The 27,514-nt window shown below is 44.2% G+C and overlaps 1 protein-coding gene across 1 annotated transcript; it reads right to left on the bottom strand.

Annotated features, from left to right (window-relative positions):
- Positions 1 to 112: 112 nt before the first annotated feature.
- LOC117349212 (tyrosine-protein kinase STYK1-like) lies at positions 113 to 24,042 on the bottom strand. The gene is made up of 10 exons (XM_033922405.1): positions 22,372 to 24,042; positions 15,104 to 15,280; positions 13,524 to 13,664; positions 12,510 to 12,746; positions 11,307 to 11,488; positions 10,065 to 10,148; positions 8,198 to 8,415; positions 6,465 to 6,505; positions 4,390 to 4,486; positions 113 to 1,520 (listed from the first exon to the last, which is right to left on the bottom strand). The coding sequence occupies exons 2-10, from the start codon at positions 15,153 to 15,155 to the stop codon at positions 1,346 to 1,348; spliced, it is 1,227 nt and encodes a 408-aa protein (XP_033778296.1). The 5' UTR covers positions 15,156 to 15,280; positions 22,372 to 24,042; the 3' UTR covers positions 113 to 1,345.
- Between the last annotated feature and the right edge of the window lie 3,472 nt (positions 24,043 to 27,514).

Genomic DNA, 27,514 nt, shown 5'->3' with positions numbered 1-27,514 from the left:
ATCTCACTCCTCTTTCTCGATGCCCAATTTTCCTTTCTTCCTTTCCCCATGTGCGCCATCTCTTTCCCTCTCACTCACACATTCATGCCCAACAATTCTCCTTTTCTATTCCCTCCCTCCCTTGTGTCCCATTCATGCCTCCTCCCTTCCTTCCATGTCCTGAATTTGTGCCCCCTCCCTTCATTCTAGCCTTTGTCCCAAAATCGTGCCTCTCCCATGTTCCAACGCGCTCCTTCCCCCCAGAGTTGCAGAGAACTGCATTTAAATGTGATCACTGGTTAAAGGGACACACAGGTGGCCTACCGGAGATGTGAAAAGACTTTTAAAAAGATATATGAATTAGTCCTTGTAGGTTGGTCCATTCTGCTGAGTTTATTCCTGCTCTGCTATTCCCAAGCATCTCTTACATGCCTTCCTTCTATGCCATAGTTCTACTTAAATGCCAGCCAAGGGCGTATGGCAGAACAAAACTGTTAGAAAATATTCCTACTGAGATTCATGAAATTCAAGGATGCAGCCAGTAACAGGAGGAATAATTTTAGAATGTCTGATATTTGCTTTTTATCAATACTCTTCATGTCTCTTTAAGTTAACATACTAATGGATGTGCTCCACTTTGCTCCTCTTCTGTTACTAAAGGAAGCTGCAGCTCAGGGACATAAATCAACCTCTGTGTTTAGGGTTTGGGATGACAATTTTTCATGCTACACCTGGATACAGATACACAGGGAGAGAATTCCTGACTTGTGTTGAGAGTTGTTACGTGATCAGAAGATTGGGCTCCATGACTTTGGTCTCCAACCCCTTTAAGGGCAAGAAGACGGCGTCTTGAAGAAATATGTATTGACAGTTAAGCATCGGGTTTCATATTAAGTAAAGTCATTGATTGGGTCTCCTGACGAAGAGCACGAAACTTGGTCTGCGTTGGGACCGTCTACTTATAAAAGTCAAGTTCAACATCAAGATAAGTTAAACAAGTTGAACATGTCTCATTTATTATTTTGATTTTTTTCAACAAGCAACACATATGTGATGGTTCCCCTATAGGGCTAATACCCTGGGGGAACTTTTCGTTTCTGAGCATATGTGAAAAAGGATATTCGGCAATTATACTGTTGCGTTAGCATTCTGAGTACACGGATTCATTAGTACATACTGTGGACTTTGCATGTCTCACAAAAACAACTTTATCCCTGTTTAATATATATTTGACTCCTTCAACTATTGCCAGATGTTCAGCCCCCACTTGATAACAAAGCAATACTCGATGCCCTGCCATGATTCTGGCTTTGGACAGCAGGAGAGAGGAAATGTTCCCTTCATCCTACCTCCCCCAATGAACCTCTCAGGAGACAAGACCAGCAATGCGTCGATACTGATTGGAGTCCAAAGTTTGTGTATTCATTAGCAACTGAACATCATCAGCAAAAATGCTCTGAGAATCCAGTTCTTGGATCAGCTCTGAAAACCTGGGTCTATTGGTAGCCTTCCAATGCCAACAGTTCTTCATGATGCCATACCTATGCCAAAACAAGAGGACACACAAAAAAATGGATCGGTTTGATGAATCGGCATTTGAACGGCAATGTGCTCAAAGACAGAGATTCAAAAAGCTGAAACCTATGCTTAATTGTTTTGTGTTTGCCATACATAGGCAATGAATATTCTAAATCATATAAGAACAGTCATTGTTAATCAAAAAAAAAAAAAGGGGTCGAGATAGTGAGATAAAGCCTTTGATTAGTTTACCGTATTTGACCCCAGTCAAGTTTTAGTATCGATCAACAGAGACAAAGTTAAACCAGCCCCCTCTCCTATTTTTTATGATAAATTAGGAATGCAGATTCCAGAATAAGACAAAAGGAGAATTTTATCTTAGGTGTGGACTAATCCCGAAGCTATTGAGTGAAACATCAAACTCTCCATTTCTTATCCAACATTTAAGCCAACAATCTTGGTAGGACAAGCAAGTGGACAATATGAGTGGGTATCTCTGGGATGGAGGGGCCCCAGGAAGAAGGAAGGAGAAACAGCTTGGTAGATGTTTTGCACGAGGGACCACTGAAAAGTTCTCAGACCAGCCAACAAAGTTGGGGCAGTCTCCATCGAGAGTTGTAGGAGTCCAGCAATTTTCCACTTTTTTCATGCCATATTTTCCTGGTACCGGTTTGTCAGGGAAAGCCATCATTGGCAGGGAGGGGAGGTGCTTTTTTTCTAATTGGGCAGATATTGTGCATGTGTAATATGCACAGCATCTGTGCCCATTAAAAAAAAAGATTAGACAGGTAAGCAACTGGTCTTGACCAGTCACTTTTTTTTTTTTGATTGGTAAAAGCGATTACTTTTTTAGTGTATCAGGAAGCCATGTTAGAGCATCAATTGCTCTACTAGTTTACATGGCATTTTAATAATAATCAGCATGGTCGGATCAGGGAATGAGCAATCATGCAGAAAAATCAGGGGTGAGCCGTTTTTTGTATCGGGTCAGCAAATGCGATTGTTGCTAAAGCTGTTAAAACAGGTTTAGCAACGATCGCTGGCTTTAGTGCATCTGGGTCTCAGTCTCCAGTAATCAGAGCTGAGATTGTGATGTCATAAAGCCTCATTCCACCAATAAGAGCCAACCTCATCAGTGATGTCACAATGGCTTGATTGTCCTATACTTGGCTCACTTTTATTCTCAGCCCAACCAACCAACTTCCTAAATTCTGAGCGTTATTTTGCCTCTGGAGCTGAAAAAAAGTGTTCTTATTTCGTTAAGTGCCAATTTGTAGAAATGAAATTCTATTTTTTGATCATTGATCGAACCCTATCCAGATCATTCTCTTCTTGGTTGGGCTGAGAACTTTTCAGCACCTCCTCGAAGTGTGAAGAGTTCCAGTCTCTGGAAACCAGAGCTGAGATTGTGATGTCATAATGCCTCATTCCACCAATCAGAGCCAACCTCATCAGTGATGTCACAATGGCTTGATTGTCCTATACTTGGCTCACTTTTATTCTCAGCCTAACCAACCAACTTCCTAAATTCTGAGCTGAAAAGAGTGTTATCTTATTTCATGAAGTGCCAGTTTGCAGAAACAAAATTCTATATTTTGACATTGTTTCAGATCATTGATTGTTAAGAAGTCCTAGAATTGCTTGCTGGACATTTAGTTACTGACAGGAAAAGTTTGCTAGTAATAGTCACTTATGAACAGTTCAAGTAAAAGCATTATAGTTTATTTAATGTAGGTTTGCTTTGATGATTCATTTTCTGGGGAGTGGCTCTTACCACCCCTCCCAATTCCATAGCTATGCCTGTGGTGCCACAAAACGGGAAAGGGATTGGGACTTATATACTGCCCTTTTGTACTTTTAAAACCATATTCAATGTGGTTTACACACAGGTACTTCAAGCATTTTCCTTATCTGTCCCAGTGAGCTCACAATCTTCTAATGTAGCTGGGGCAGTGGAGGATTAAGTGACTTGCCCGGGGTCACAGGGAGCAGCGCAGGATTTGAACCCCCAACCTCAGGGTGCTGAGGCCACTGTATCTCTAATCACTACACCACACTCTCCTCCAATTCAGTATCTAGTATCAGAAGTGAGCCAAGTATAGAACAATGAAGCCATTGTGACATCACTGACGAGGTTGGTCCTTATTGGTGGAATGAGGCATTATGACATCAGAGAGAGGGATTTGGACTTATATACCACCTTTTTATAGTTTTTCCAACCACACTCAAAGCGATTTACGTACAGGTACTTCAAGCATTTTCTCTTTCTGTCCTGGTGGGCTCACAGTGTAGCTAATGTGCCTGGGGCAGTGGAGGATTAAGTGACTTACCCAGGGTCACAGGGAGCAATGCAGGATTTGAACCTGCAACCTCAGGGTGCTGAGGCTGTAGCTCTAACCACTGTACCACACTCTCCTCAAATACCGTATCAGAAGTGAGCCAAGTAGAGAACAATGAAGTCATTGTGACATCACTGATGAAGTTGGCTCTTATTGGTGGAATGAGGCATTATGACATCAGGGAAAGGGGTTGGGACTTGGATACCGCCTTTTTGTAGTTTTACACCCAGACTCAAAGCGATTTACGTACAGCTAGATCAGGCATTTTCCCTGTCTGTCAGTGAGCTCACAACCTTCTAATGTAGCTGGGGCAGTGGAGGATTAAGCGACTTGCCCGGGGTCACAGGGAGCAGTGCAGGGTTTGAACCCCCAACCTCAGGGTGCTGAGGCCACTGTATCTCTAATCACTACACCACACTCTCCTCCAATTACACCTATTTTAGCATTGGCGCCACAATAAAGGGAACGCTAGACCACCTTCCACATATGTCCCCCCTACTTAAAAAAAAAAAGAAATCTTTCCATCATATTGTTATACGTAGAAAGTACTTACAGCTGACCGCCGCACTGCTCGGGTTGCGGCATGCGACGCTGTCTTTGCAGACTTGGCAGCACATCTGCAGGATGAAGATCTGGATAGGGAGGAGAGCCTGCAAAAGAAACAGGCAGGCTGTGAGCTCCAGCTGCCTCTGTGTGGCATTTCTGTCTCTCTTTTCCAGTTCTCCCTTCACTAATCTGATTAATACATTTTTTTTTTTTTATATTGTATTTTTTCTTTTTTCCTCCTTTCCTATTGTTTCATGTGGTTTGTTACCCCGGTTTGTTTTTTAATTTTAAAGTAATTATTTTTATTTACGATGTATTTGTGATTTAAGAAATCCAATTTTATTTCTTTGTAAAACGCTTTGTATCCTGAAAAGCGTTCAATCAAATAATATAATAAACTTGAAACTTCTCTCTTCCTATCCCATTCCTCCTCTACGATTTCTGTTATGTTCTCAGCGTGACAGATTGAAAGTCGCAGTGATATCGAAGCGGCAGACGATTGTACCGGTATTCCCATCTCATCATACTGAATTTAGAGAATGACACGGGGGACAAACTTTTCCCCCACCCCCGCGGGAACTCATTTTCCCATCCCGTCCCCACGAGTTCTTTTTCTGTCCCTGCCCCATTCATAAGTGTTCGAGGCTTGTGCAGTTAAGGTGGAGCTTACAGGAATGGGGCGGGGACAGTGACAAAACTCGCGGTGTCGGGACGGGTGAATTGAGAGGAAAAAATTGTCCTCCGTGTCATTCTCTAACTGAATTATGCTTTAGGGCAGCTGTTTTAGGCTTTTTGCCCTTGTAAAGCCTTTTTACGCACAGAAATGGACAGATTCTGCAAACCTGTGCCGTAATCGATGACAGCCTATAAAAACGCCAATCACCCGATGGTGCCGTTTGCAGAATCACGGCTGCCGTGAAAGGTAGGCCAGAGTTTTGAAGACCTAGATTAATGGCGCTTACCTTTCACATGAGTCGCGTCTACACCTACTCTGACCTCAGCCTCTGTAGATGTGATTCCAGCACCTACATTTTTTTTTTTTTTAAATAAGATTTTAATTGGTTTTTAATTAGCACAGTCAATTAGCGTGTTGATTAAACCAATTAAACCACCCACACGAGACAAAATGGCAGGAAGGATGCCCACCCCTACATCAGGTGCCCCCCCCAAAAAAAACATCCCCTACCTTCCCTATTTTCCCCCACCCCCCAATTAAGTTAGGCAGTGATAGGGCGCCTACTTCTGCGAACTTAGCGTGCCATTATGAGAATCTGCGCACGGTGGCAAGTTCATGAACTTAATTGTCAGACCTTGTAAAAAATAATCATAATTTTTGCTATTATTGACACCTGTTGGCTGTTTTACATTTTTTTTTTCCATGTATTGTCTAATACACTTTCCACTTAATTGAGGGAGGGGCTCTTACATAGTAACATAGTAGATGACGGCAGATAACGACCCGAATGGTCCATCCAGTCTGCCCAACCTGATTCAATTTAAATTAAATGTTGTAAGTTATATAAATTCGGCCCTGAGCATATATGAGCTTCAATTACTAGTAACTAGGGATTTCTTCCCCTCCAGTCATCCCAGTGACAGTTCTTAGCTGGAACGCTGAGCCTGCGGTTGGCATGGTGGTGTTTTCCCAACCAGCATTTAAGCATGGGTATCTGGGGAGTGCAGGCACGGCAGTGGCCACCTTGTTGGGCAGACTGAATGAAGCGTGAGGGTCTTTTTCTGCCGTCATTTACTGTGTCACTGTATGCCTGAGTCATTTCCTTAGGGGAATGGGAAGCTCCTCCTCTTCCTCAATCTGCTGAGTTATTCTCTGGGTTGTTGTCCCCAAGTAGCTAATTTTTGCTCTCTCTCTCTCTTTTTTTTAACTACAGAGGGATTCCTTTCTGATTTTACTATAATTTAAATTTATAAACTGCCTTTTTCTATCTCTATAGCGTAGACATATGTTGCCACATATGATTTTTTTTCTCTAAATTTATATCTTGTTTTGTTAAGATCTGAATGTACATAAAAATAAAGTTCTTGCTTAAAAGAAAGGAAATACACACACACACATATATATACCTAATGTGATCATTTCATACAATAAAATCCCAAAGGACCACCTGTGAAAACCAAAATAAAAACAGATTATTATGAGCTTTTGATTTTTTCCCCATAATGATTTCCTTCTTTTCACTGCTGGTGTCTCCTTCTCTGCACAGTGCAATGAGCCCTCACCTCTGCCATGCAAGAAGAGCTAAGAAGAGACCTGACTGACCTGGCGGAGGTGGAGGTGGGAAAGTCTCTGCTCCCATTGACCATTCCATCTGCTGCCTTATCTCTGGTTCTGATCTTAGGTAGGCCACAGCTCTTCAAAATGCCACCCAGGCATCAGTTATGAATTTCTGGAGCCTCTGTCTATGATTACTCAATGATTTCATGTCTTCGGGAAAGGTGGAACCAGATCTTGTATGGCCAGTAGGAAAAAGGAGGTATTGATGCCCCTGTTTAAGACTCTGGTGAGACCTCATTTAGAATATTGTGTGCAATTCTGGAGGCCGCACCTCATTGATTAATTTGGTCACTTTCGTCAGTTGATTGTATCCCTGTTTTCCTTTCTTTATATTTCTATGTTTTATCTTAGTATGCTCGCTGCTCTACTTCTTGGATCCAAAATTTGAGGACTTGAGGTGGAGTTTAAGATTATTTTGTCTTGATTGTGGTTAATGTTAATTGAAAAATTTTATGTTTCTTTAATTAGCTCCGCCTTTCTGTACAAGTGTATACTTGATATGTTCATGAGAATGATAAATAAATAATAATTAAAAAAAAAAAAAGATATAAAAAGGATGAAGTCGGTCCAGAGGAAGGCTACTAGAATGATGCGTGGTCTTCGTCATAAGGCATATGGGGACAGACTTAAAGATCTCAATCTGTATACTTTGGAGGAAAGGCGGGAGAGGGGAGCTATGATAGAGATATTTAAATACCTACGTGATGTAAATGCACATGAGTTGAGTCTCTTTCATTTGAAAAGAAACTGCAATGAGAGGGCATAGGATGAAGTTAAGAGGTGAGAGGCTCTGGAGTAATCTAAGGAAAAAATTTTTTACAGAAAGGGTGGTAGATGCGTGGAACAGTCTCCCGGAAGAGGTGGTGGAGACAGAGACGGTGTCTGAATTCAAGAAAGTGTGGAATAGGCACGTGGGATCTCTTAGTGAGAAGAAGAGATGATGGATACTGTGGATGGGCTATTTGGCCTTTATCTGCCATCATGTTTCTATGTTGTTTTGTTTCACAGCACTTGTATATAGTTAAATCTCTCTAAGAAGGACCTGGGAAGAGATGCAACACACTGATATAGCCAAAATGGGAATAGAGCACCTACAGCTGAAAAGAGACCTCAGTGGGGTAGACGACACCCTAACAGAATGGTAGCTAAGGAAAGACTTCTGCATGTGAAACATCTGCATTTTGCCTAATAAACCTCGGGGCAGATATTCAGAAGGATTTCACTGGGTAGACAGGATCCTACTGGCTGGTCCCAGAGCACAAATACAGTGCATTAAACTGCACTAGATATTCCAGCTTTAATGTGGTGACCCTGACCCTTTGGAACAACCTCCCCATACATATCAGAATTGAGTCTTCCTTCTATAAATTCAACGCTTTTCCCAGGCCTAGCCAGAGGTTTAATTAATAGTCCATCCCTCTCAGCCCATTCTGGCTGCAGGATAGCATTCTGGCCTTTGACCATTCCTGTACTTCCTCCCTCCCCTCCCTCTCCCCGTGTTCCTATGCAACTGATGTCTTACACTTCACTTCTCTCTGTGATGAGCCGTTTCATGATCCTCTCTGGTGCCAGCCATTTCAGGGGAACTTCTGCAGCTCTTCCAGAGGATAGAACTCTCGTCTGGTAGACCTCAGCCGCCATTCCCAGGCCGCAGAGGCGAACGGTCATATCCTCGTGGATCAGGACATTGCATGCCGCCACATAACCATGGATCAGCTTCTGCATTCCAATTAAATATTCCTATGAGCAAAAAAGCAGCAACACATCAGCAGAGAAGGACCTTATGAAGACAAAAAGAAAAAAAAAATCATAGAAGAGGCTGGGGGGGTGAGGTATGAAAGAGACATTCAACCCTCAAAATTAAAAAAAATACAGAGGAAGTTCTAGAACAAAGTGGTTCCAAGGGCGTGCAGCTACATTAGAAAATGTTTCTTCAAAGAAAGGCTGGTAGATGCAAGGAACGACCTCCCAGGGCAGATGTTGGAGGAATAAGTAGAAACAGAATTCAAGAAAGTCTGGGATAAGCACCGAGAGTCCCGATTTTTTTGTTGTCTTCTAGAAAGTAGGGTCTGCTCCATTGATTAAGTAATGGAACCAGGCAAACCCACCTTTTCATTGAATTACCGCCCATAAAGATAACCCCTGACCCTAAATCAACCTGACTACCCCAGGATCCCCCCCCCCGAATGATTTATAAAGAATTGTAAAAACTCTCCTACTGTTGTAACAAGTTATTGCTGCAATTAATCCCAACTCATATGCTAGATTTCATGCTGCAAACAGAATTTGTCCTATTGTAAGTGTCTGTGCCCATATCGTGAAAAGTGCTTTAAGAATCATAAGAATTGCTGCTGCTGGGTCAGACCAGTATCCATCGTGCCCAGCAGTTCCTTCACGCAGCTGCCCTCTGGTCAAAGACCAGCACCCTAACTGAGACTAGCTTTACCAGCGTACATCCTTGTTCCGCGGGAACTTGTCTAACTTTGTCTTGAATCCCTGGAGGGTGTTTTCCCCTATAACAGGGGATAGATTCCATACGAACATAAGGATGTTCTTCTTCACTCAGAGAGTGGTAGAAAACTGGAACGCTCTTCTGGAGTCTGTCATAGGGGAAAACACCCTCCAGGGATTCAAGACAGTTAGACAAGTTCCTGCTGAACAAGGACGTACGCTGACAGGGCTAGTTTCAGTTTGGGCGCTGGTCTTTGACCAGAGGGCCGCCGTATGAGCGTAGTGCTGGGCACGATGGACCACATGTCTGACCCAGCAGTGGCAATTCTTATGTTCTTATGTTTCCATGCACCTACTTAATAGAAATCTTTTTAGTCTCCTGTTTTGTGCACATCCTACGATCTGCTGACTCTAAACCTCACCAACATACGTGTTCAATATATCGCCAAAGCCATAGTAGTTTGAGGTGGTTTACAATAAGAAGAGCTGGACAGTCAGCGAAGACATAACAATGAAGTCCTTGAATACAATGAATTTTTAGAATAACAGTGATGTCTTTGAATACATGCATATTTGTGGGGAGGAAGAGAAACAGAGTGAAAGTCACATTGTAGGGACGTCAAGTACAAGTAAGTAGAATGCAGGGGAAAAGTCTTTAAGAGTTCTTGGTTACAAATTGGTTAAACAGGTTGGTTTAAGGTAGGATGAAGAGTGCTTGATAAGATTACCAATCAATCTTTGTGCCTGGCTGAAGCTCAGAGAAATGTTTGTTGCCCTAGCCCTAAGAGATGGGGGAGGTATTTGCCTTGGGAAGCAAGGCAAGATGGTTTCCTGATGAGGACCAGATGGCAAGGTCCTGCAGGGAAGGAGAAACAGAAGGATAAATAAAGGCAGAAGAAGTTTGTCATCCGGCCTCCAGATTTTCTTGCCATACCTACCAGCCCACCAGCCACTTGCTGTGCCACAGAGAACACGGTCTTCTCTGTGAGATCGAGGGCACAGTCAGTCATGGCCAGGTCAACCTACCAAGGAAAGTCATTTAAGCCTAATGAATACATGGCTGAGTACGATCCCAAGACATCTTCAAGACTTAAGAGCTATAGAGTGACTCAGCAAACTGAGCCCTGTTCGACAATATTTATCTTGGTCTGGTGAGCTCTTCAATAGCAAAGCTCTTCATTTGGGGGTAAATGGCTCAGCTGAGAATCACCCACCATTGCCCAGCCAAAAGCACAATGCATACATTTTTTAACAGGTTAAAAATTGCATTTTTGTGGGCATGTTTCTGTTTATTGTCTGTTGTGAGCTTCTGTACCAGGGGTGGGCAACTCCGGTCCTCGAGGGCCGGAATCCAGTCGGATTTTCAGGATTTCTCCAATGAATATGCATGAGATCTATTTGCATGCACTGCTTTCATTGTATGCTAATAGATCTCATGCATATTCATTGGGGAAATCCTGTAAACCCGACTGGATTGTGGCCCTCGAGGAGGGACTTTGACACCCCTGTCCTACATATATGTTCATACCAAGTCAATCATCCTACCTATATTCACATCTAAGTATACAATATTTACACACCTCCTAAGCAGGCAATTCCAGTCCTCGAGAGCCGGAGCCAGGTCAGGTTTTCAGGATCTCCACCATGAATATGTATGAGATGGATTTGCATGCACTGCCTCCTTGAGATGCAAATCTATCTCATGCATATTTATTGTGGATATCCTGAAAACCTGGCTTGGCTCCAGCTCTCGAGGACCGGAATTGCTTACCCCTGTCCTAAGGAGTTTGGCCTATTCAACTATATATAGTCTATATACATTTATCTGTATCGTGTTTTATATTTATCTTTGAAGTATTCTCTTCCTCAGAGTCTAGTTTTCCGGGCTTCAGCCCTTGGTTTATTTATATCCTATTGCGTTCTTCCTATCGAGTTCCTGATTGGGGGGGAGGGGGGAACTAGCCAACTGTCTCCTCTATGTTGTTTTAGTGGCTATGAAGAGGATAGTCTAACTAGTATAAAGACCAGCTCCATGGAATTCTATCTTGCACTAATCGAACAGGTAAGATTGAGATCCCAAAACTGGAGCTCCAAAAATGGATCTAATTTACAAACAAAATTCAGTGGCTATTTTCTCCCCAGATTGTCCCCGCCGTGGAGAAGCGAAGATCTGATCCCACCTTGCGACTGTTCCACAGGAAGTGAAGTAAGTTGCCCAAACTCATGGCTTTCAGAATGAGGCGAAGGGGCGGAGATTCAGTTTGACACCAGAAGGTCTTGACTAGGTTATCATGGTTGCAGATTTGGATGTGAAACTTGATAACGTTTAGAAAGTCCTTCACGTCCCCGGCTCTGGCTTTTTCTGAGGGAGATACAGAAGAAAGCACACTGGATCATCATCAGGAAAGGGGGAGACGTGATATGATATAGCCCAGTTACTGGAGGGAGATATCCAAGTTATTTAAAGTTTGTTAAACCGCTTATACAAGGTTCCAAGGCTGTGTACAATTAAAAAGGGTCGTTACATAAAAACAATGTACATATGACCTCAGCTTAGTCAGACAAACATACAGATACAGTAGGCGAAGGGCAAGAACTACATTATAGGAAAGGAAAGAAACAAATCAGGTAAAAATATGAGGGAGGGGATGGCCAGATCTGCTTTTTGCAAAGCTTGCTTTAACCAATAGACCAAATAAGCAGTTGCCTAACACCGCAACATCGGAGGAGGGGAGAGGGCACAAAAAGCAGTTGGTTAACTTTGATATACCACACAGAATTGGCACAGCTGGCTAAGTGGCTTTAACATAGGATTTCAAGTCCACAGATGCGCTGGGGTAAGATTACTAGTTCACCCTGGATTTTGTCAACAACCCCCCTATGCCTTGGATGAAGGTTCATTTTACTTCCTAGAGCAGAGGGCAGATCCCTCAAAAACAACTGACCATACCTCCTGGCCGCTCCCTCAAAACTGAAACAGCCCGCAAATGCTCCTACTCATATTTCATACCCAATCTTTGGCACACTATCCCCCCCCCTCCCCTCTGTCAGATGGACTCTGGAACTTCAGGAAGGCCGTGGAAACCTTCCTCTTTACAAACCCAGTGCCTTAAAGTCATTCACCCAGAAATGACCCTCAGTCAACGCACCTACGCCACCTAATCTCACAAGATGCTACTTAGTACATATGTTTTATTGTCATGTGTCAGGGCGCGCTAAGGTCAATTCTTACCCCAGCTTTATTCTATAAATGTAAATTAGATGAGTGTGAATTATTACACAGTTTGCAAATTATTACATGGTTTCAATAAGCAGAAGGAATCAGCCCCTCGTTATGAACAAGAAATGCAAGAGGTGAGTGGTAGTAACAAATCATTTCTCACCAGGAAGTGTTCGAAGAATGACAGCCTGGCTGGTTTGTGATGCGCCAACTCCGCTAACAGTGGCACGACAGATGGAGCCATACCGCCCCTGGCACAGAAATGTCTCACCCTGAATTCTCCTGTCTTTGGGCAGCTCCCATTGATCCAGCAGGGGGTCTCTAGGTTCCAAAATACTCACTATTGAGGCTGCTCGGTTCACGGTACCGTATTCCCTTCCCCCTGTATGCAAGGATTCACCTATCAAGAAGGAAAATACATTATCTCTTTGATGCTGTATAACAATGCTACATTGAAATGCCTACAGAAAACACTCAGGACATTGCTACTGGAGGGCAGCATGAAAAATAAAAAATGATATCCAAGCATTGCATTTCATGAATAAAATCAATAGGGGCCCTCTAATTGCTAGTCAGGACCACAGATCCAAATCTGGAGCATCATCATGTGTTCTCACATAACACTTGTACACTAGATACTCATAACACTTCTCACAAATAACTGAGGCCAGAACATGGGCATGACCTAACTCCCCTCACAGACACAGTCAGGTCTGAATGTAGGCGCAACCTAACCCCTTCACAGACACAGGCCATAGGTACAACCTAACTCCTCTCACTAACACAATCAGGTCTGAATGTAGGCGCAACCTAACCCCTTCACAGACACAGGCCATAGGTACAACCTAACTCCTCTCACCAACACAGGTCCGAATGTAGGCACAGCCTAACACCCCTCACAGACACATTCAGGTATGAACACAGGCATGACCTTCCCCTCTCCCTCCCTCAGGCCTGACCATGCCTGCATGATTTAACTCCCCTCAAAGACACATTAATGCATGAACCTAACACTCCTCAGAGATAAATCCAGGCTAGCTTCCCTCAAAGACTCACTGAGAACTGAATGTGGCCACGACCTTACACCTCTTCCAGGCACACTCAAAGCTGACTAGAAAGAAATTTAGATAAGGTCTTCTCCCCGGTTATGGGTTCCTCTGACTACTTACAGTCTCACCTGCCAGTATAACAATCGAATCTCCCTCCAGTCGTCGTTTCTTGCGACATGTCTTCCACAAGATTAACCCAATCCCTACCAATGTGGAGACTGCCAGGAAAACGGGTACAATGATCACTGCATTCTGCATGCCATCCTCATCTGCATTAAAGGGAGAGAGAGACGTGGTGTCCAAGACAAGCTAGAACAATACATAAACCAACTAGTTCTTTCTTAAGGTTTATACTGGGGTGTACTTCGGATATAAATCAAACACCATCACAGGTCTCTTCAGGACTTATCTGTGGCTTATAGAGTATGCCGTGATGAAACAGAATCTCTATTTCCTCCAAAAAACTAACATCAGAAGTCCTGTAGATAAATAGATTTATCAAATAATCATCATAATTAAGAATGTTTTCCAAACCCTCTTTTACGAACACATAGCGCGGGTTTTATCACCGGCAGCGGCGGTTAACTGCTCTGATGCGCCTAGGAATTCTGCGAGCCTCAGAGCAGTTACTGCCGCTGCCGGCACTAAAATCCGCGCTGTGCGTTCGTAAAACAGGGGGGAATGTTCCTCCAGAATTCGCCTGGCTGATTTTAAAGGATCTCTATGGGAAATATTCATGAGCCAATATGTGGCGGAAGCAGCAGATTTGCATGTTGTGGTTACCATGAATGGCATGTCAATCCCTGCACATGTTCCGACAGGAAGGAAGACATTTTATTCACAACGCACGAAATGGCATGCATAGTGCCAAAGCAATGAGTCAGCACACACTGTTGAACCCTTCTATAAGTCGCATGCCATTAGTTTACTGCTTTCAGGTGTGCCGCGAGATGCTGGGGAGGAGGAGCGACAGCGCCAGCTGACTGCCTACAGTTCGTGCCATCTCATGGCAAGAGGCACATTCTGTAGGCAATCAGCCGGCGCCGGCGCCTCTCCGCGCATCTTCTCTGCCGGTACCCGCCACTGGCAGTTCAGGGCCTGTCTGGAAGGCCTTCGCACAAGCGCGGATGTTGACACGATGATGTCACACATGCGTGTGATGTCATCGCGTCAATGTCCACGCACTTCCAGATGCCTCAAGCCGTGGCTATTACGTGCCATGGCTCGCCAAAGTGTATTTGCAATGCTCTAAGCTCATAAAATTGCATAAAATCATGCTTCTGTTTTGAGCGGTGAAGAAAATTAAGACTGTGGGGACGGGAATGCGAGACTGCGAGAACGGCGAGGGGACAGGGAAGAATTTTGTCCCTGTGTCACTCTCTAATTTGAATAGAGCAGTGCTTCTCAAACCAGTCCTTAGGACACACCCGGCCAGTTGCATTTACAGGGTATCCACACTGAATATGCAGGAGATTGATTTGCATACCAAGGAGGCGGTGAATGCAAATCCCTTGCATGCATACTTAGTATGGATATCCTGAATACCCAACTGGCTGCATGTGCCCTCAGGACTGGATTGAAAAGCACTGGCTTAGACGTTTACAATATTCATCCTTAGCTGCAGTAGATGAGAAGAGAGGGACTGGATGGAAGAAATTTGGGGTAAAGAAACCCAACCAAAAGAAGAAGTGGAACATTGCGAACTTACTGCATCTAAAGTCTTCAGTGGTGAAGTTGCAGGACTGCTGGGCACTGCCCATCAGGACCAGGACAGCGCCTGAGAAAGAGGGTCACTCAAATTCCAGGATCTGTAGCCTCGGCCTGCGAAAGATCTGAAATCAGGTGGGGTGACAGCCTTGTCCTCGGATGAGAAGACATCGAGAACCTAGATACCAACAGATGTGATGACAAAACCCCCCAAAGTTCTCCACAAAGAACTACAGTGAAACGTACAAAGGGATGCACTAATGTACTATCTTCAATCGTATGCAAAATATCTTTCTTAATAATTTTTATAAAGTATGTCCTCAGTGTGAAGTCATAAGCTATGACAGTAGCGGACTGAAGGTTACTTTGCATAGCTTCTTTAACCGAATACCACACGCCATCTTAGGTACACACGCGTGTGAATAAATGAAACGTAATATATAGTACATGACCCCTACAGGAAGATTACAATCAATTTTTTTAAAAAAGTGGAGAAAAAGAGACCTCAGAAAACTGACCCCACATTGAATCGTCAATGGGTTTCAGGGGGGGGTCCGTGAAGCTCAGATAACAATTAACATTCGTATTCACTATACAGCCCAGTAGTGTTGATTTTTCTCGCAGATAACGAGAGAATAGACGTACACTTCTCCCTCCGCGGGGGATGCGGGCAGAACATAGCCGTGGATATTGAAAAACCATGAATAACTTTTTGCATGTTACTCGCGGGTTTTCGATAAAATAGACCTGAACAAGACAGTAAACCCGACCTGTGATTTGCTCCTTACAACGCCGGGAGCAGCGATTTCCAATGTGAAACGTCAGGTTCAGTGATGAAAATAAGGGGGCGGAGTCAGCAGCCGAAAAATCGCAAATAAGCGAATCCGTAGATACGGAAACCGTGGATATGGAGGGAGAAGTGTAGTAGTCGTAATAGTGGTCGAAAACATAGTAGGTGGCGAGAGTGACGTAGGTCCTTCCTGTGATTTAATGGATTTCTTTTCAATTTTTTGTATTATTTTTGGTCTTATTTTATGTAAATTAATTGTAAACCCCTTAGGTCTTATCAAAGGTAAGCAGCATATAAAATTTCAAATAAACATCAACATTTCATGAGGGGAGGTTTTTTTAAAAAAATTGTTTCACTATCACCTTCTACCAGTCTCAGCGAACTGGAATTACTCACGCCAAGGATTATTCAAAGTTGCAGACTTGTTCGTTCGGTGCACTTAAGTAACCCGAGCAAAGTGATAACAATCATAAAACTCCATTCTTGGAAAGAGCCCATTCTTCCTGGGGGAGAGTCCTGCCGTCTCCAGCAGGGTTCACTGCCCTAGAATGATCTCAGACCTTTGACCTCCACATGCCTACTAGGTCACCATGAGAAGGGATTCTTCACTGGGCAGTTGGCAGAGCTTGGGGAAAAGAGAGGTAATAGGTGAGGGAGGGGTGAGGGGGGGGGTTTCCATCTAATCCAAGTATGGTTCCGTCCCATGAACAAAACTCCAAAGAATTCACTGTCCAGGGAGGTGCAGTAACCTAAGAAAACAAATAGGCTTTATACAGATTGATAGCTGTATCCTTTCTGTAAAAGGGGTGGGTGGGAGGTGCAGCAAGGGTGATCAGTAGTGAAAGATCAGTTTATAAAGGCAGAAAAAGAGGCGGGGAAGCCCCCAGGGAAAATCGCTTGAATGACAAGATGGATTTATTTGTTTTTAATGAATATACAGAAGGTCAGTTTGTAGACGCTGGCGATCCAGTACCTGCGCGTTTATCTTAAGCACGGGGGAAGGGGAGGGGTGTCCCAAGGTCAGGTCTGTGGTCCTAATTTAAGGGCTCCTTTTACTAAGCTGTGCTAGCATTTTTAGCGCCCGCTAATCCCGCGCTACATGCCAAAAACTAATGCCAGCTCAATGGTGGCATTGGCGTCTAGCGTGGGGGGCAATTTAGCGCACGCTAAGTGCGTGCTAAAACCGCTATCACAGCTTAGTAAAAGGAGCCTTAAGTTGGTATAACGCTTATTATAGATTTTAACGCCTTTTTTTTAAACCCTGCTTCTTTTCTCTCTTTCCGGGTTCTAATTCTACATTCCCGCTAGATGTTGCTTCTGGTGTTTTGGCATTATGTTTATTTGTATTTATATACCGCTGTTCATTATACACTCCTCCCTCTGTATTCGCGGTGGTTAGGGGCGGAACATGACTGTGAATTCGGAAAAACTGTGAATAACTTTTTATATGCTATTCGCGGGTTTTTTTTGTAACAGCCGTCCTTTAATATATTAAAATCGCAAATAATAACAGTGATTGTGCAAGCTGAGAAGCAGCGATTTTCAGGGTGAAAGCTGGTAAGCGCCAAACTTTTTATTGGTACAGTACTTTATTCATGATGTAATTGGGGGAGGAGTCAGCATGCGAAAAATCGCGACTAAGCGAAACCGTGAGCGCTGAAACCAAGAATACAGAGGGAGAAGTGTAACATCAGTGTGGTATACATCAATTAAAAAAAGGAAAAGAACGCCAAATAATCATGATACAGGAATAGAAAGAAGGGGAAAAAAGTCATTTAGTTGCTGTACTGAGAGATGCCTAATTGAGAATTAAAACCAAATCTATGACCTCACAATGCAGATGTAAAGAGCCTTAGCCTATAGGAAGAGGAGATGCAAATGTTAAGAGCCTTAGCCAATAGGGAGAGGAGGAGATAGTGGATGCTGCGGATGGGCCGTTTGGCCTTTATCTGCCATCATGTTTCTATAACCATAAAGCTCTATGACCTCACAATGCAGTTGTAAAGAGCCTTAGCCTATAGGGAGAGGAGATGCAAATGTTAAGAGCCTTAGCCAATAGGGAGGAGGAGTTAGTGGATGCTGTGGATGGGCCATTTGGCCTTTATCTGCCATTATGTTTCTAAAACCATAAAGTTCAATGACATCACAATGCAGGTGTAAAGAGCCTTAGCCTATAGGGAGAGGAGATGCAAATGTTAAGAGCCTTAGCCAATAGGGAGAGGAGGAGATAGTGGATGCTGCGGATGGGCCGTTTGGCCTTTATCTGCCATCATGTTTCTATAACCATAAAGCTCTATGACCTCACAATGCAGTTGTAAAGAGCCTTAGCCTATAGGGAGAGGAGATGCAAATGTTAAGAGCCTTAGCCAATAGGGAGGAGGAGTTAGTGGATGCTGTGGATGGGCCATTTGGCCTTTATCTGCCATTATGTTTCTAAAACCATAAAGTTCAATGACATCACAATGCAGGTGTAAAGAGCCTTAGCCTATAGGGAGAGGAGATGCAAATGTTAATAGCCTTAGCCAATAGGGAGAGGAGGGGATAGTGGATGCTGCGGATGGGCCATTTGGCCTTTATCTGCCATCAGGTTTCTATAACCATAAAGCTCTATGACCTCACAATGCAGGTGGAAAGAGCCTTAGCCTATAGGAAGAGGAGATGCAAATGTTAAGAGCCTTAGCCAATAGGGAGAGGAGGAGATAGTGGATTGTGCGGATGGGCCATTTGGTCTTTATCTGCTGTCATGTATCTATGTTTTTAAGCGTGCAAACTCTGTGGGACCCCCTGGTGCCCTTTCACATGGCCGCTGAACTGCACCAGGAAGCTATTTAAGAACATAAGAATAGCCTTACTGGGTCAGACCAATGGTCCATCAAGCTAACTAGCCCGTTCTCTTGGTGGCCAATCCAGGTCTCTAGTACCTGGCCAAAGCCCAAGGAGTAGCAACGTTCCATGCTAGCGATCCAGGGCAAGCAGTGGCTTCCCCCATGTCTTTCTCAATAACCGACTATGGACTTTTCCTCCAGGAACTTGTCCAAACCCTTCTTAAAATCAGCTACGCTATCCGCTCTTATCACAACCTCTAGCAATGCGTTCCAGAGCTTAACTATTCTCTGCGTGAAATTTTTTTTCCTCCTATTGGTTTTAAAAGTATTTCCCTGTAACTTCATCGAGTGTCCCCTGATCTTTGTAATTTTTGACAGAGTGAAAAATCGATCCACTTGTCCCCGTTCTACTCCACTCAGGATTTTGTAGACTTCGATCCTATCTCCCCTCAGCCGTCTCTTTTCCAAGCTGAAGAGCTCTAACCTTTTTATAAACCTATTTATAACTGGTTTATGATCCTGTTGGCAGAGTGTGTCCTCGTCTCCTTCCTTATCGTGCCTCTGTTTATATTTTGCTTGCCTGTTCCAATTTGGAGCTCTTTGCTGGAGTTCCTGTTTCACAGCATTCGTCATCTGTTCATCTTCCATCCCTTTCTTCATACTCTGTACAGAATTAGCAAATTAAATACCAGCAATGGTTTTATTGATTTATTCAATTTTCTATACCGTTCTCCCTGGGGAGCTCAGAACGGTTTACATGCATTCATTCAGGTACTCAAGCAGTTTTCCCTGTCTGGCCCGGCAGGCTCACAATTTATCTAACGTACCTGGGACAATGGGGGGATTAAGTAACTTGCCCAGGGTTACAAGGAGCAGCCGGGGTTTGAACCCACAACCTCAGGGTGCTGAGGCTGTAGCTTTAACCACTGCGCCACACTCTTCTAGTTGTAACTTAATTTACTTAAAGCAGGGGTGTCCAATGTCGGTCCTCGAGGGCCGCAGTCCAGTCGGGTTTTCAGGATTTCCCCAATGAATATGCATGAGATCTATTAGCATACAATGAAAGCAGTGCATGCAAATAGATCTCATGTATATTCATTGGGGAAATCCTGAAAACCCGACTGGACTGCGGCCCTCGAGGACCGACATTGGACACCCCTGAAAAGCTTTCCCTCTGCTCCTTTGGGCTTGAGGTTCATTTATAACCAGGGCTGGAATCAGACTCCATGAGCCTTCCTTGGAAACTATGCAGGGGTTCCCTCCCACTTTATTACAGACACTCCTCACTTCACCCAGCCCAATCGTCACAGCTACAAATCTCAGGTGTAAAACCTGTCAACACAAAGGGTAGTTTTATAACAGATCAGGGTATCTGGAGAACCACTAGCCAGCCGGGTTTTCAGGCTAGCCCTAATGAATATGCATGAGAGAGATTTGCATTTAGTGGAGGTGATAGGCATGCAAATCTGCCTTATGCATATTCCTTAGGGCTAGCCTGAAAACCTGACTGGCTGGTGGACCTCCAGGACAGGGTTGGGAACCGCTCATCTCGACCAAATAAGACAGTGTCCTTCAATGCAAGGCCCAGGGGCCTAGAGGCGGCCCCTGAAGACCTCTGGGATCTTTCTGTTTTTGCTTCACTCTCTCTGTCTCTCTTCCCAAGCTCATGACAGAAAGCAGGAGTAGATGGGAGGAAGAGTTGCATTCTAGAACAGTGGTAGGGAACTCCGCTCCTCGAGAGCCGTATTCCAGTCGGGTTTTCAGGATTTCCGCAATGAATATGCATTGAAAGCAGTGCATGCACATAGATCTCATGCATATTCATTGGGGAAATCCTGAAAACCCGACTGGAATACGGCTCTCGAGGACCGGAGTTCCCTACCCCTGTTCTAGAAGAACAAAGCATTTCTCAATACAATGAAGAGAGTGCCTTTAGCAAGGTCTGCTTCCTTGAGCAGGGTTAACAGACGTCCGGATTTCCCCAGATGGGTTTTCAAAACCCGGCACTTTATCTAAGGAAGATATGGACATAATTGGTTTTATTTTTGGAAAGTTATTTCTTTGGTCTTTTTTTTTTCTTCTTCTTCTCTGTATTGCTTGAACAATATTTGTGCAATTTTTTGTTAAAAACCGCATAATTATAAAATAAAATACAGTAAATGGTATTGCCCGTGCTCCACACGTGTTTACACCTCTTGCATTCATGCGCTATGTAGATGAACCCTTAGACAGTACACACCCTGCTGGCGCTTGGGACTCACCCAGCCTGTCAAGTTTTCCGAATATCCCCAATGAATGCTTTGCGAATTGAAGAACAGGATCATTGCGAGGACTGAGGGGTTTGCCAGAGGCGCTTAAGGTGATTTCCATTTGTTAGACTACTGTGCAATCTCCGGTCTGAAGTAGAGGTCTGCACGGGAACGGGGATATCAGGAATCCCACAGGTCCTGTGGGGGTCCCGTGGGAATCCTCCCTAATCCACAGGACTCCCACGGGGACCCCCCTCTAGCCAACGGGACTCCCACGGGGATGGAAGGCTTTGGAAGCAGAGTTCGTCCATATAAAATAATGGACACGTCAGCCTTAGTAAAAGAGGGGGTTTATAAGTTAATTACCTGAACAGAAAACAAAAAAAGGGTTCCACCAGATTCCACAAGGAAAACAGCAGCGCAAACACAAAAGAAACTGTGGAATTGATGATCCTGTCAGAAGTAATTGCTGCTTTTTATGGGGACGGGCGGGGATGGAGGTAATTCCTTGCGGGAATGGGTGGGGACGGAGAGGATCCTGACGGGGACGGGTGGGGACGGAGAGGATCCTGGTGGGGACAGAGAGGATCCTGACAGGGACGGGTGGTGATGGAGAGGATCCTGGCAGAGATGGGTGGGGACAGAGAGGATCCTGGAGGGGATGGGCGGGGATGGGTGGCATTTCTGTCCCCATGCAACTCTCTAGTCTGAAGCCTCTCTGATCTGATGATTACGGACTAATGAACTAAGATCCATTTTTGGAGAAAAGTAATCACAATGTCTGTAGTATGTGTGTGAATGTTGAAAAGTGACTATGAGTTGATGGGAATTAGGTTCACTAATTAAATTTTTATAATATTAATTATTGGTACCTTGTGAAAGAATTATATATTAAATATGAAATGAAATATGGTTGATAATATCAAAATAACTGACTTGATTAAGATAATACTTGTTTGTATTTAATAGCTGTTTTAAAGTTTGAGCAATGAATATACATGAGATAAATTTGCATACACTACTTCCTTTCTATGCAAATACCTTTCATGCATATTCATTCTGGGCATTCTGAAAACCTGACAAGGAGGAGGGGTATAAATATGAGCAACTAGATTATAGTTTGTCTGTCTTGGCTGTTTAGATTGTAAGCTCTTTCGAGCAGGGACTGCTTTCTTCTTCTTTGCGACTCTGTGCAGCGTGGCGTGCGTCTGGTAAACATAGAAACATAGAAATTGACGGCAGAAAAGGGCTATAGCCCATCGAGTCTGCCCATACCAATGACCCACTCCCTGATTCTTACTCTCCTAGAGATCCCACATGAATATAGAAATAATTAATAGCAGTAGTAGTGGAACTGACCTTATAGAGGCCGCCAAATGGGAGATGAAAGAGTTAACGCACTCACCTGTCCAGTATCCGTAGCTTTGGCCATACCATACCTCCGAAATCAGGGCTGGCTGAATCCAACAATGGAAACCATATCCGTCAGAGCAGCAGATCCAAGGCACAACCAGGAAACGTGGCCGCGATTAGTGGCCAAATGCAGTTCTGGCAACTGCAAGACAGTCCAAGACTCTTGGCAATAATTTCCATCCAATTAGACAGCAACTGGTATGCAACAAACCATCTTTGGGGAACGGGAGATCTCCTCGCTCTCAGCGCCTTATTCCGATTTCCAAGCCCTGCGTTCTCTGAATGAAAGGCGCCCAACGCCTTTCTCTCCACCTGCCCCTTGTTTGAGCAGAGTTCAAGTCTGCAACACACGTCACCTGATTCACCCTTATCTCATCCTTTCTCCCAGCCTCCAAAGGAGAAACAGCAGAAAAAGTCAACAACTCAGGAGAGCGATAAAACCTGCACGCCAGGAGTGCAGCCCTAACGCTTATTGGACAGGAATCGTTTACACTCTGTTCCGACTATAAATGGTTAAGCTTGGTCCCTTGAGTCCAGGTTTCAAATCTATGTGAACCACTCTTTGGGCAACAACATTTTATGACTTTAATAAAGTTTTCACATCTTGTATATCACTTCTGCAGGGTTTTGGGGTTCGACTTGGATTTTTCTTCGTTTCGCCTTAAGCTTGGTCCCTGCCCTTATATACAAGGACAGATAGGTTCCTATACTTAATATATAGGGTCTGTGTTCTTATAATACATAGATGGCCTGGGTCTGAATTTAGTTTGCAGGTGCAGCTTGGTTCCTGTCCTTATTATACAGAGGCAGCTAGATCGCAGTTTTTAGCGTTGGGAGCAGCACGGGCCATTCAGCGCGGCTCCCCGCGCTAAAAACTGCTATCACAGTTTGATAGAAGAGGCCTTAGTATTTTCCCTATCTGCCCTGGTGGGCTCACAATCTAATTAAGGTACCTAGGACGATGGAGGGTTAAGTGACTAGCACAGGGTCACAAGGAGTGGCACTGGGATTGAACCTGCCACCTCATGGTGCTGAGACAACAGCTCTAGCCACCAGGCCACATCTCCACTCTTTATCTGTATATGTGAATTGCACAAATAAATATTTTAAATAAATGTTTTAAATTATGGTACACAAATATACCAGAGCATCTTCACAAGAAATTTGAGGAGGTACTGAAAACTCTGCCCAATCAACTTCCTATATCTGAGCCTTATTTTATTTTGCAAAGTGCCAATTTGCAGAATCATAATGCTATGCTTTGACATCGTTTCAGATCATTGATTGAGCCATGTCAACAAAAAGCGTGGAATTCTTAGGTGTGGAACTCTGTCATGAAGTTCCTATTCCTGCAGAAGAAAACTCCAAAGGAAATCCCTGAATGTATGATGCACACATTCAGTGACAAATGCGTGCAAACTTTCAGCGTGGAGATTTCGAGACCAAAGTTGCAGCAAGGTCTGGGAGGCCTTAAACGGAGTCAACTCCTGAACGTGTTAACCGTGTCCATGTCCTGATTTTGGCAGATCGGCAAATATTAGCTAAAACAATTGCTGAGAAATGACTAGTTACACTTGTTGAAACATGGTCGCACCACTACAATCCTGAGACAAAATAGTCTATGCCAGGGGTGTCAAAGCCGGTCCTCGAGGGCCGCAATCCAGTTGGGTTTTCAGAATTTCCGCAATGAATATGCAAGAGATCTATTAGCATACAATTAAAGCAGTGCATGCAAATAGATCTCATGCATATTAATTGGGGAAATCCTGAAAATCTGACTGGATTGCGGCTCTCGAGGAACGACTTTGACACCCCTGGTCTATGCAATGGCGGCACTCAGGTTCTCCAAGGCCAAGGAAATTCAAGATCCAAACATCAGCAGGAAATCAGGTCACAGTGTTTTGGCATCAAGAAAGTGTTGCAATGACTGACTCTTCCAAAGGGCCAAATAGTTAATGCAGAATACTACTGTAATTTGTTGGGCCAATTAAAGGAGCCATTGAAAGAAGAAAGGAGAGGGAAGCTGCAGAATGGAGCTTTCTTTTTGCAAGACAATGCATCTGCTCACAAGGCAGGCAAAACGATGGATATTTTGACGCAGTTGGGGCTTCAGTGTATAGACCATCCACCCTACTCATCGGATTTTGCTCCATCTGATTATTTTCTGTTTCCAAACCTTAAAAAGAGTTTGAAAGGGTGACAATTTTCGAGTGATTTAGGGACGATTGCAGCATACTTAGATTTCCAAAAAGCCTTTGACAAGGTACCCCATGAACGCCTACTACGGAAACTGAAGAACCATGGGGTGGAAGGAGTCAAAAATTGGTTGGCGGGTAGGAAGCAAAGGGTAGACTACTGTGACTGGAGTAGGGTCACGAGTGGTGTTCTGCAGGGGTCGGTACTCGGGCTGCTGCTGTTCAATGTATTTATAAATGATCTAGAAACAGGGACGAAGTAATAAAATTCGCAGACGACACCAAACTATTTAGTGGAGTTGGGACTACAGAGGACTGTGAGGATTTACAAAGGGACCTGAACAAGCTAGAAGAGTGGGCGATGAGATGGCAGATGAAGTTTAATGTAGAAAAATGTAAAGTCTTGCATGTAGGAAACGGAAACCCGAAGTACAGCTATACGATGGGAGGGTTGGTAATGGGTGAAAGTCCTGGACCTGTTGGGCCGCCGCGTGAGCGGACTGCTGGGCATGATGGACCTCAGGTCTGACCCAGCAGAGGCATTGCTTATGTTCTTATGTTCTTAAAAGGATTTGGGGGTAATAGTGGACAAGACAATGAAGCCGTCGGCACAGTGCGCTGCGGCCTCTAAGAAGGCGAATAGAATGCTAGGTATTATTAAGAAAGGTATTACAACCAAAACGAAAGAGGTCATCCTGCCGTTGTATCAGATGATGGTGCGTCCACATCTGGAGTACTGCGTCCAATATTGGTCGCCGTACCTTAAGAAGGATATGACGATACTCGAGAGGGTTCAGAAAAGAGCGACGCGATTGATAAAAGGTATGGAAAACCTTTCATATGCTGAAAGATTGGAGAAACTGGGGCTCTTTTCCCTGGAAAAGCGGAGGCTTAGGGGGGACATGATAGAGAATTACAAGATCTTGAAGAGGGCATAGAGAAAGTAGAGAGGGACAGATTCTTCAAACTTTTGAAGACTACAAGAACGAGAGGGCATTCGGATAAATTAAGAAGAGACAGATTCAGAACCAATGCTAGGAAGTTCTTCTTCATACAAAGGGTGGTGGACACCTGGAATGCGCTTCCGCAGGGTGTGATAGGACAGAGTACGGTTTCGGGGTTCAAGAAGGGATTGGATGATTTCCTGAAGGAAAAGGGGATAGAAGGGTATAGATAGAGGATTACTATACAGGTCCTGGACCTGATGGGCCGCCACGTGAGCGGACTGCTGGGCACGATGGACCTCTGGTCTGACCCAGCAGAGGCACTGCTTATGTTCTTATGTTCAGTGACCAGACATCAAGAGTATTTTTTTGGAAGGGTTACAGAAACTTCAGACACAATGTGCCAATTGTGTTGAACTTAGGGATGAATATGTGGAATAACTTGTAAGTTTCATGGCTCTACGTCCTTCCCTTCTTGGTTTGGCTGAGAACATTTGAGCAGCTCCCTCGTAAATTCGTTTTCATTGACAAAACAGGAGACTGAGTCAGATTCACAAGTGGGTTACATCATTTGATGGTGCCCAACAGAATTGCTCTCCGACAGCTCAGAGCTTAGTGTAAACACAAAGCGTGTGACTCCAGCCCAGTCAAAGCAACAGCCCTACTTTTGGCCATATACTATTATTTCTAGAGCGCTACCAGACGCACGGAGCGCTGTACAGAGTCACAAAGAAGGCAGTCCCTGCTGGAAAGAGCTTACAATCTAAACAGCCAAGACAGACAAACGGGATGTCATGGATACAGTTAAGGGGAAGGGTTAATCTGCTGGCTGGGTTGGAGGACAGAGGGGAGTCCAGGACAATGAAACCATTGTGACATCACTGATGAGGTTGGCTCTTATTGGTGGAATGAGGCATTATGACATCACAAGCTGAGCTCTGCTTCCCAAAGACTGAAACTCTTCACACTATTACTATGAATTATTTCTATAGCGCTACCAGACGCACGCAGCACTGTACTGAGTCACAAAGAAGACAGTCCCTGCTCCAAAGAGCTTACAATCTAAAAAGACAAACGGGATGTCATGGATACAGTTAAGGGGAATGGTTAATCTGCTGGCTGGGTTGGAGGACAGAGGGGAGTACAGGACAATCAAGCCATTGTGACATCACTGATGAGGTTGGCTCTTATTGGTGGAATGAGGCATTATGACGTCACAAGCTCAGCTCTGCTTCCCAAAGACTGAAACTCTTCACACTATTACTATGAATTATTTCTATAGCGCTACCAGACGCACGCAGCACTGTACTGAGTCACAAAGAAGACAGTCCCTGCTCCAAAGAGCTTACAATCTAAAAAGACAAACGGGATGTCATGGATACAGTTAAGGGGAACGGTTAATCTGCTGGCTGGGTTGGAGGGCAGAGGAGTAGCGTTAAGGATTGAAGGCTATATCAAAAAGGTGGGTTTCAGTCTGCTTTTAAACAAGGGAAGAGAAGGGGCTTGGCAGACAAACTTGGGTGATTTATTCCAGGCTTAGGGGCAGCTAGATGAAAGGAACAAAGTCTGGAATTGGCAGTGGAGGAGAAGGGTAAAGCTAAGGGCGGCTTATCTGAGGAGCGGGGAGGTGTATAAGGAGAGAGACGAGAGGAGAGATTTTGAGGGGCAGTAATAGGAGCTTGAACTGTATGCAATGGCGGATAGGGAGCCAGTGAAGTGACTTAAGGAGAGGGGTGACATGTACGTGGCGAGGTTGGTAGAAGATGAGTCGTGCAGGGGGGAGAGGCGGCACTGCGGCACCATTTAGAAGTAGTTTGCAGTAATCTAAGCATGAGCTTACGAGAGTGTGGACAAGGATCCAGTTTCTAGCATTTCTCCAGATGGAACAAGCTACCATCTCCAGTCACTAGAGGGAGCTCTTAACATGTGGTAAGTCCTAGCAGGACTCAAAACATTTTTTTTTTTTTTTTAAAGATCCAGGAGTGGTGCATAGTTG

This window comes from Geotrypetes seraphini, chromosome 15, assembly GCF_902459505.1.
Source record: "Geotrypetes seraphini chromosome 15, aGeoSer1.1, whole genome shotgun sequence".
NCBI classification, from domain to species: Eukaryota; Metazoa; Chordata; class Amphibia; order Gymnophiona; family Dermophiidae; genus Geotrypetes; species Geotrypetes seraphini.
Note: the sequence above shows the minus strand (reverse complement) of the source record. Positions and strands in the feature narration are given on the sequence as shown.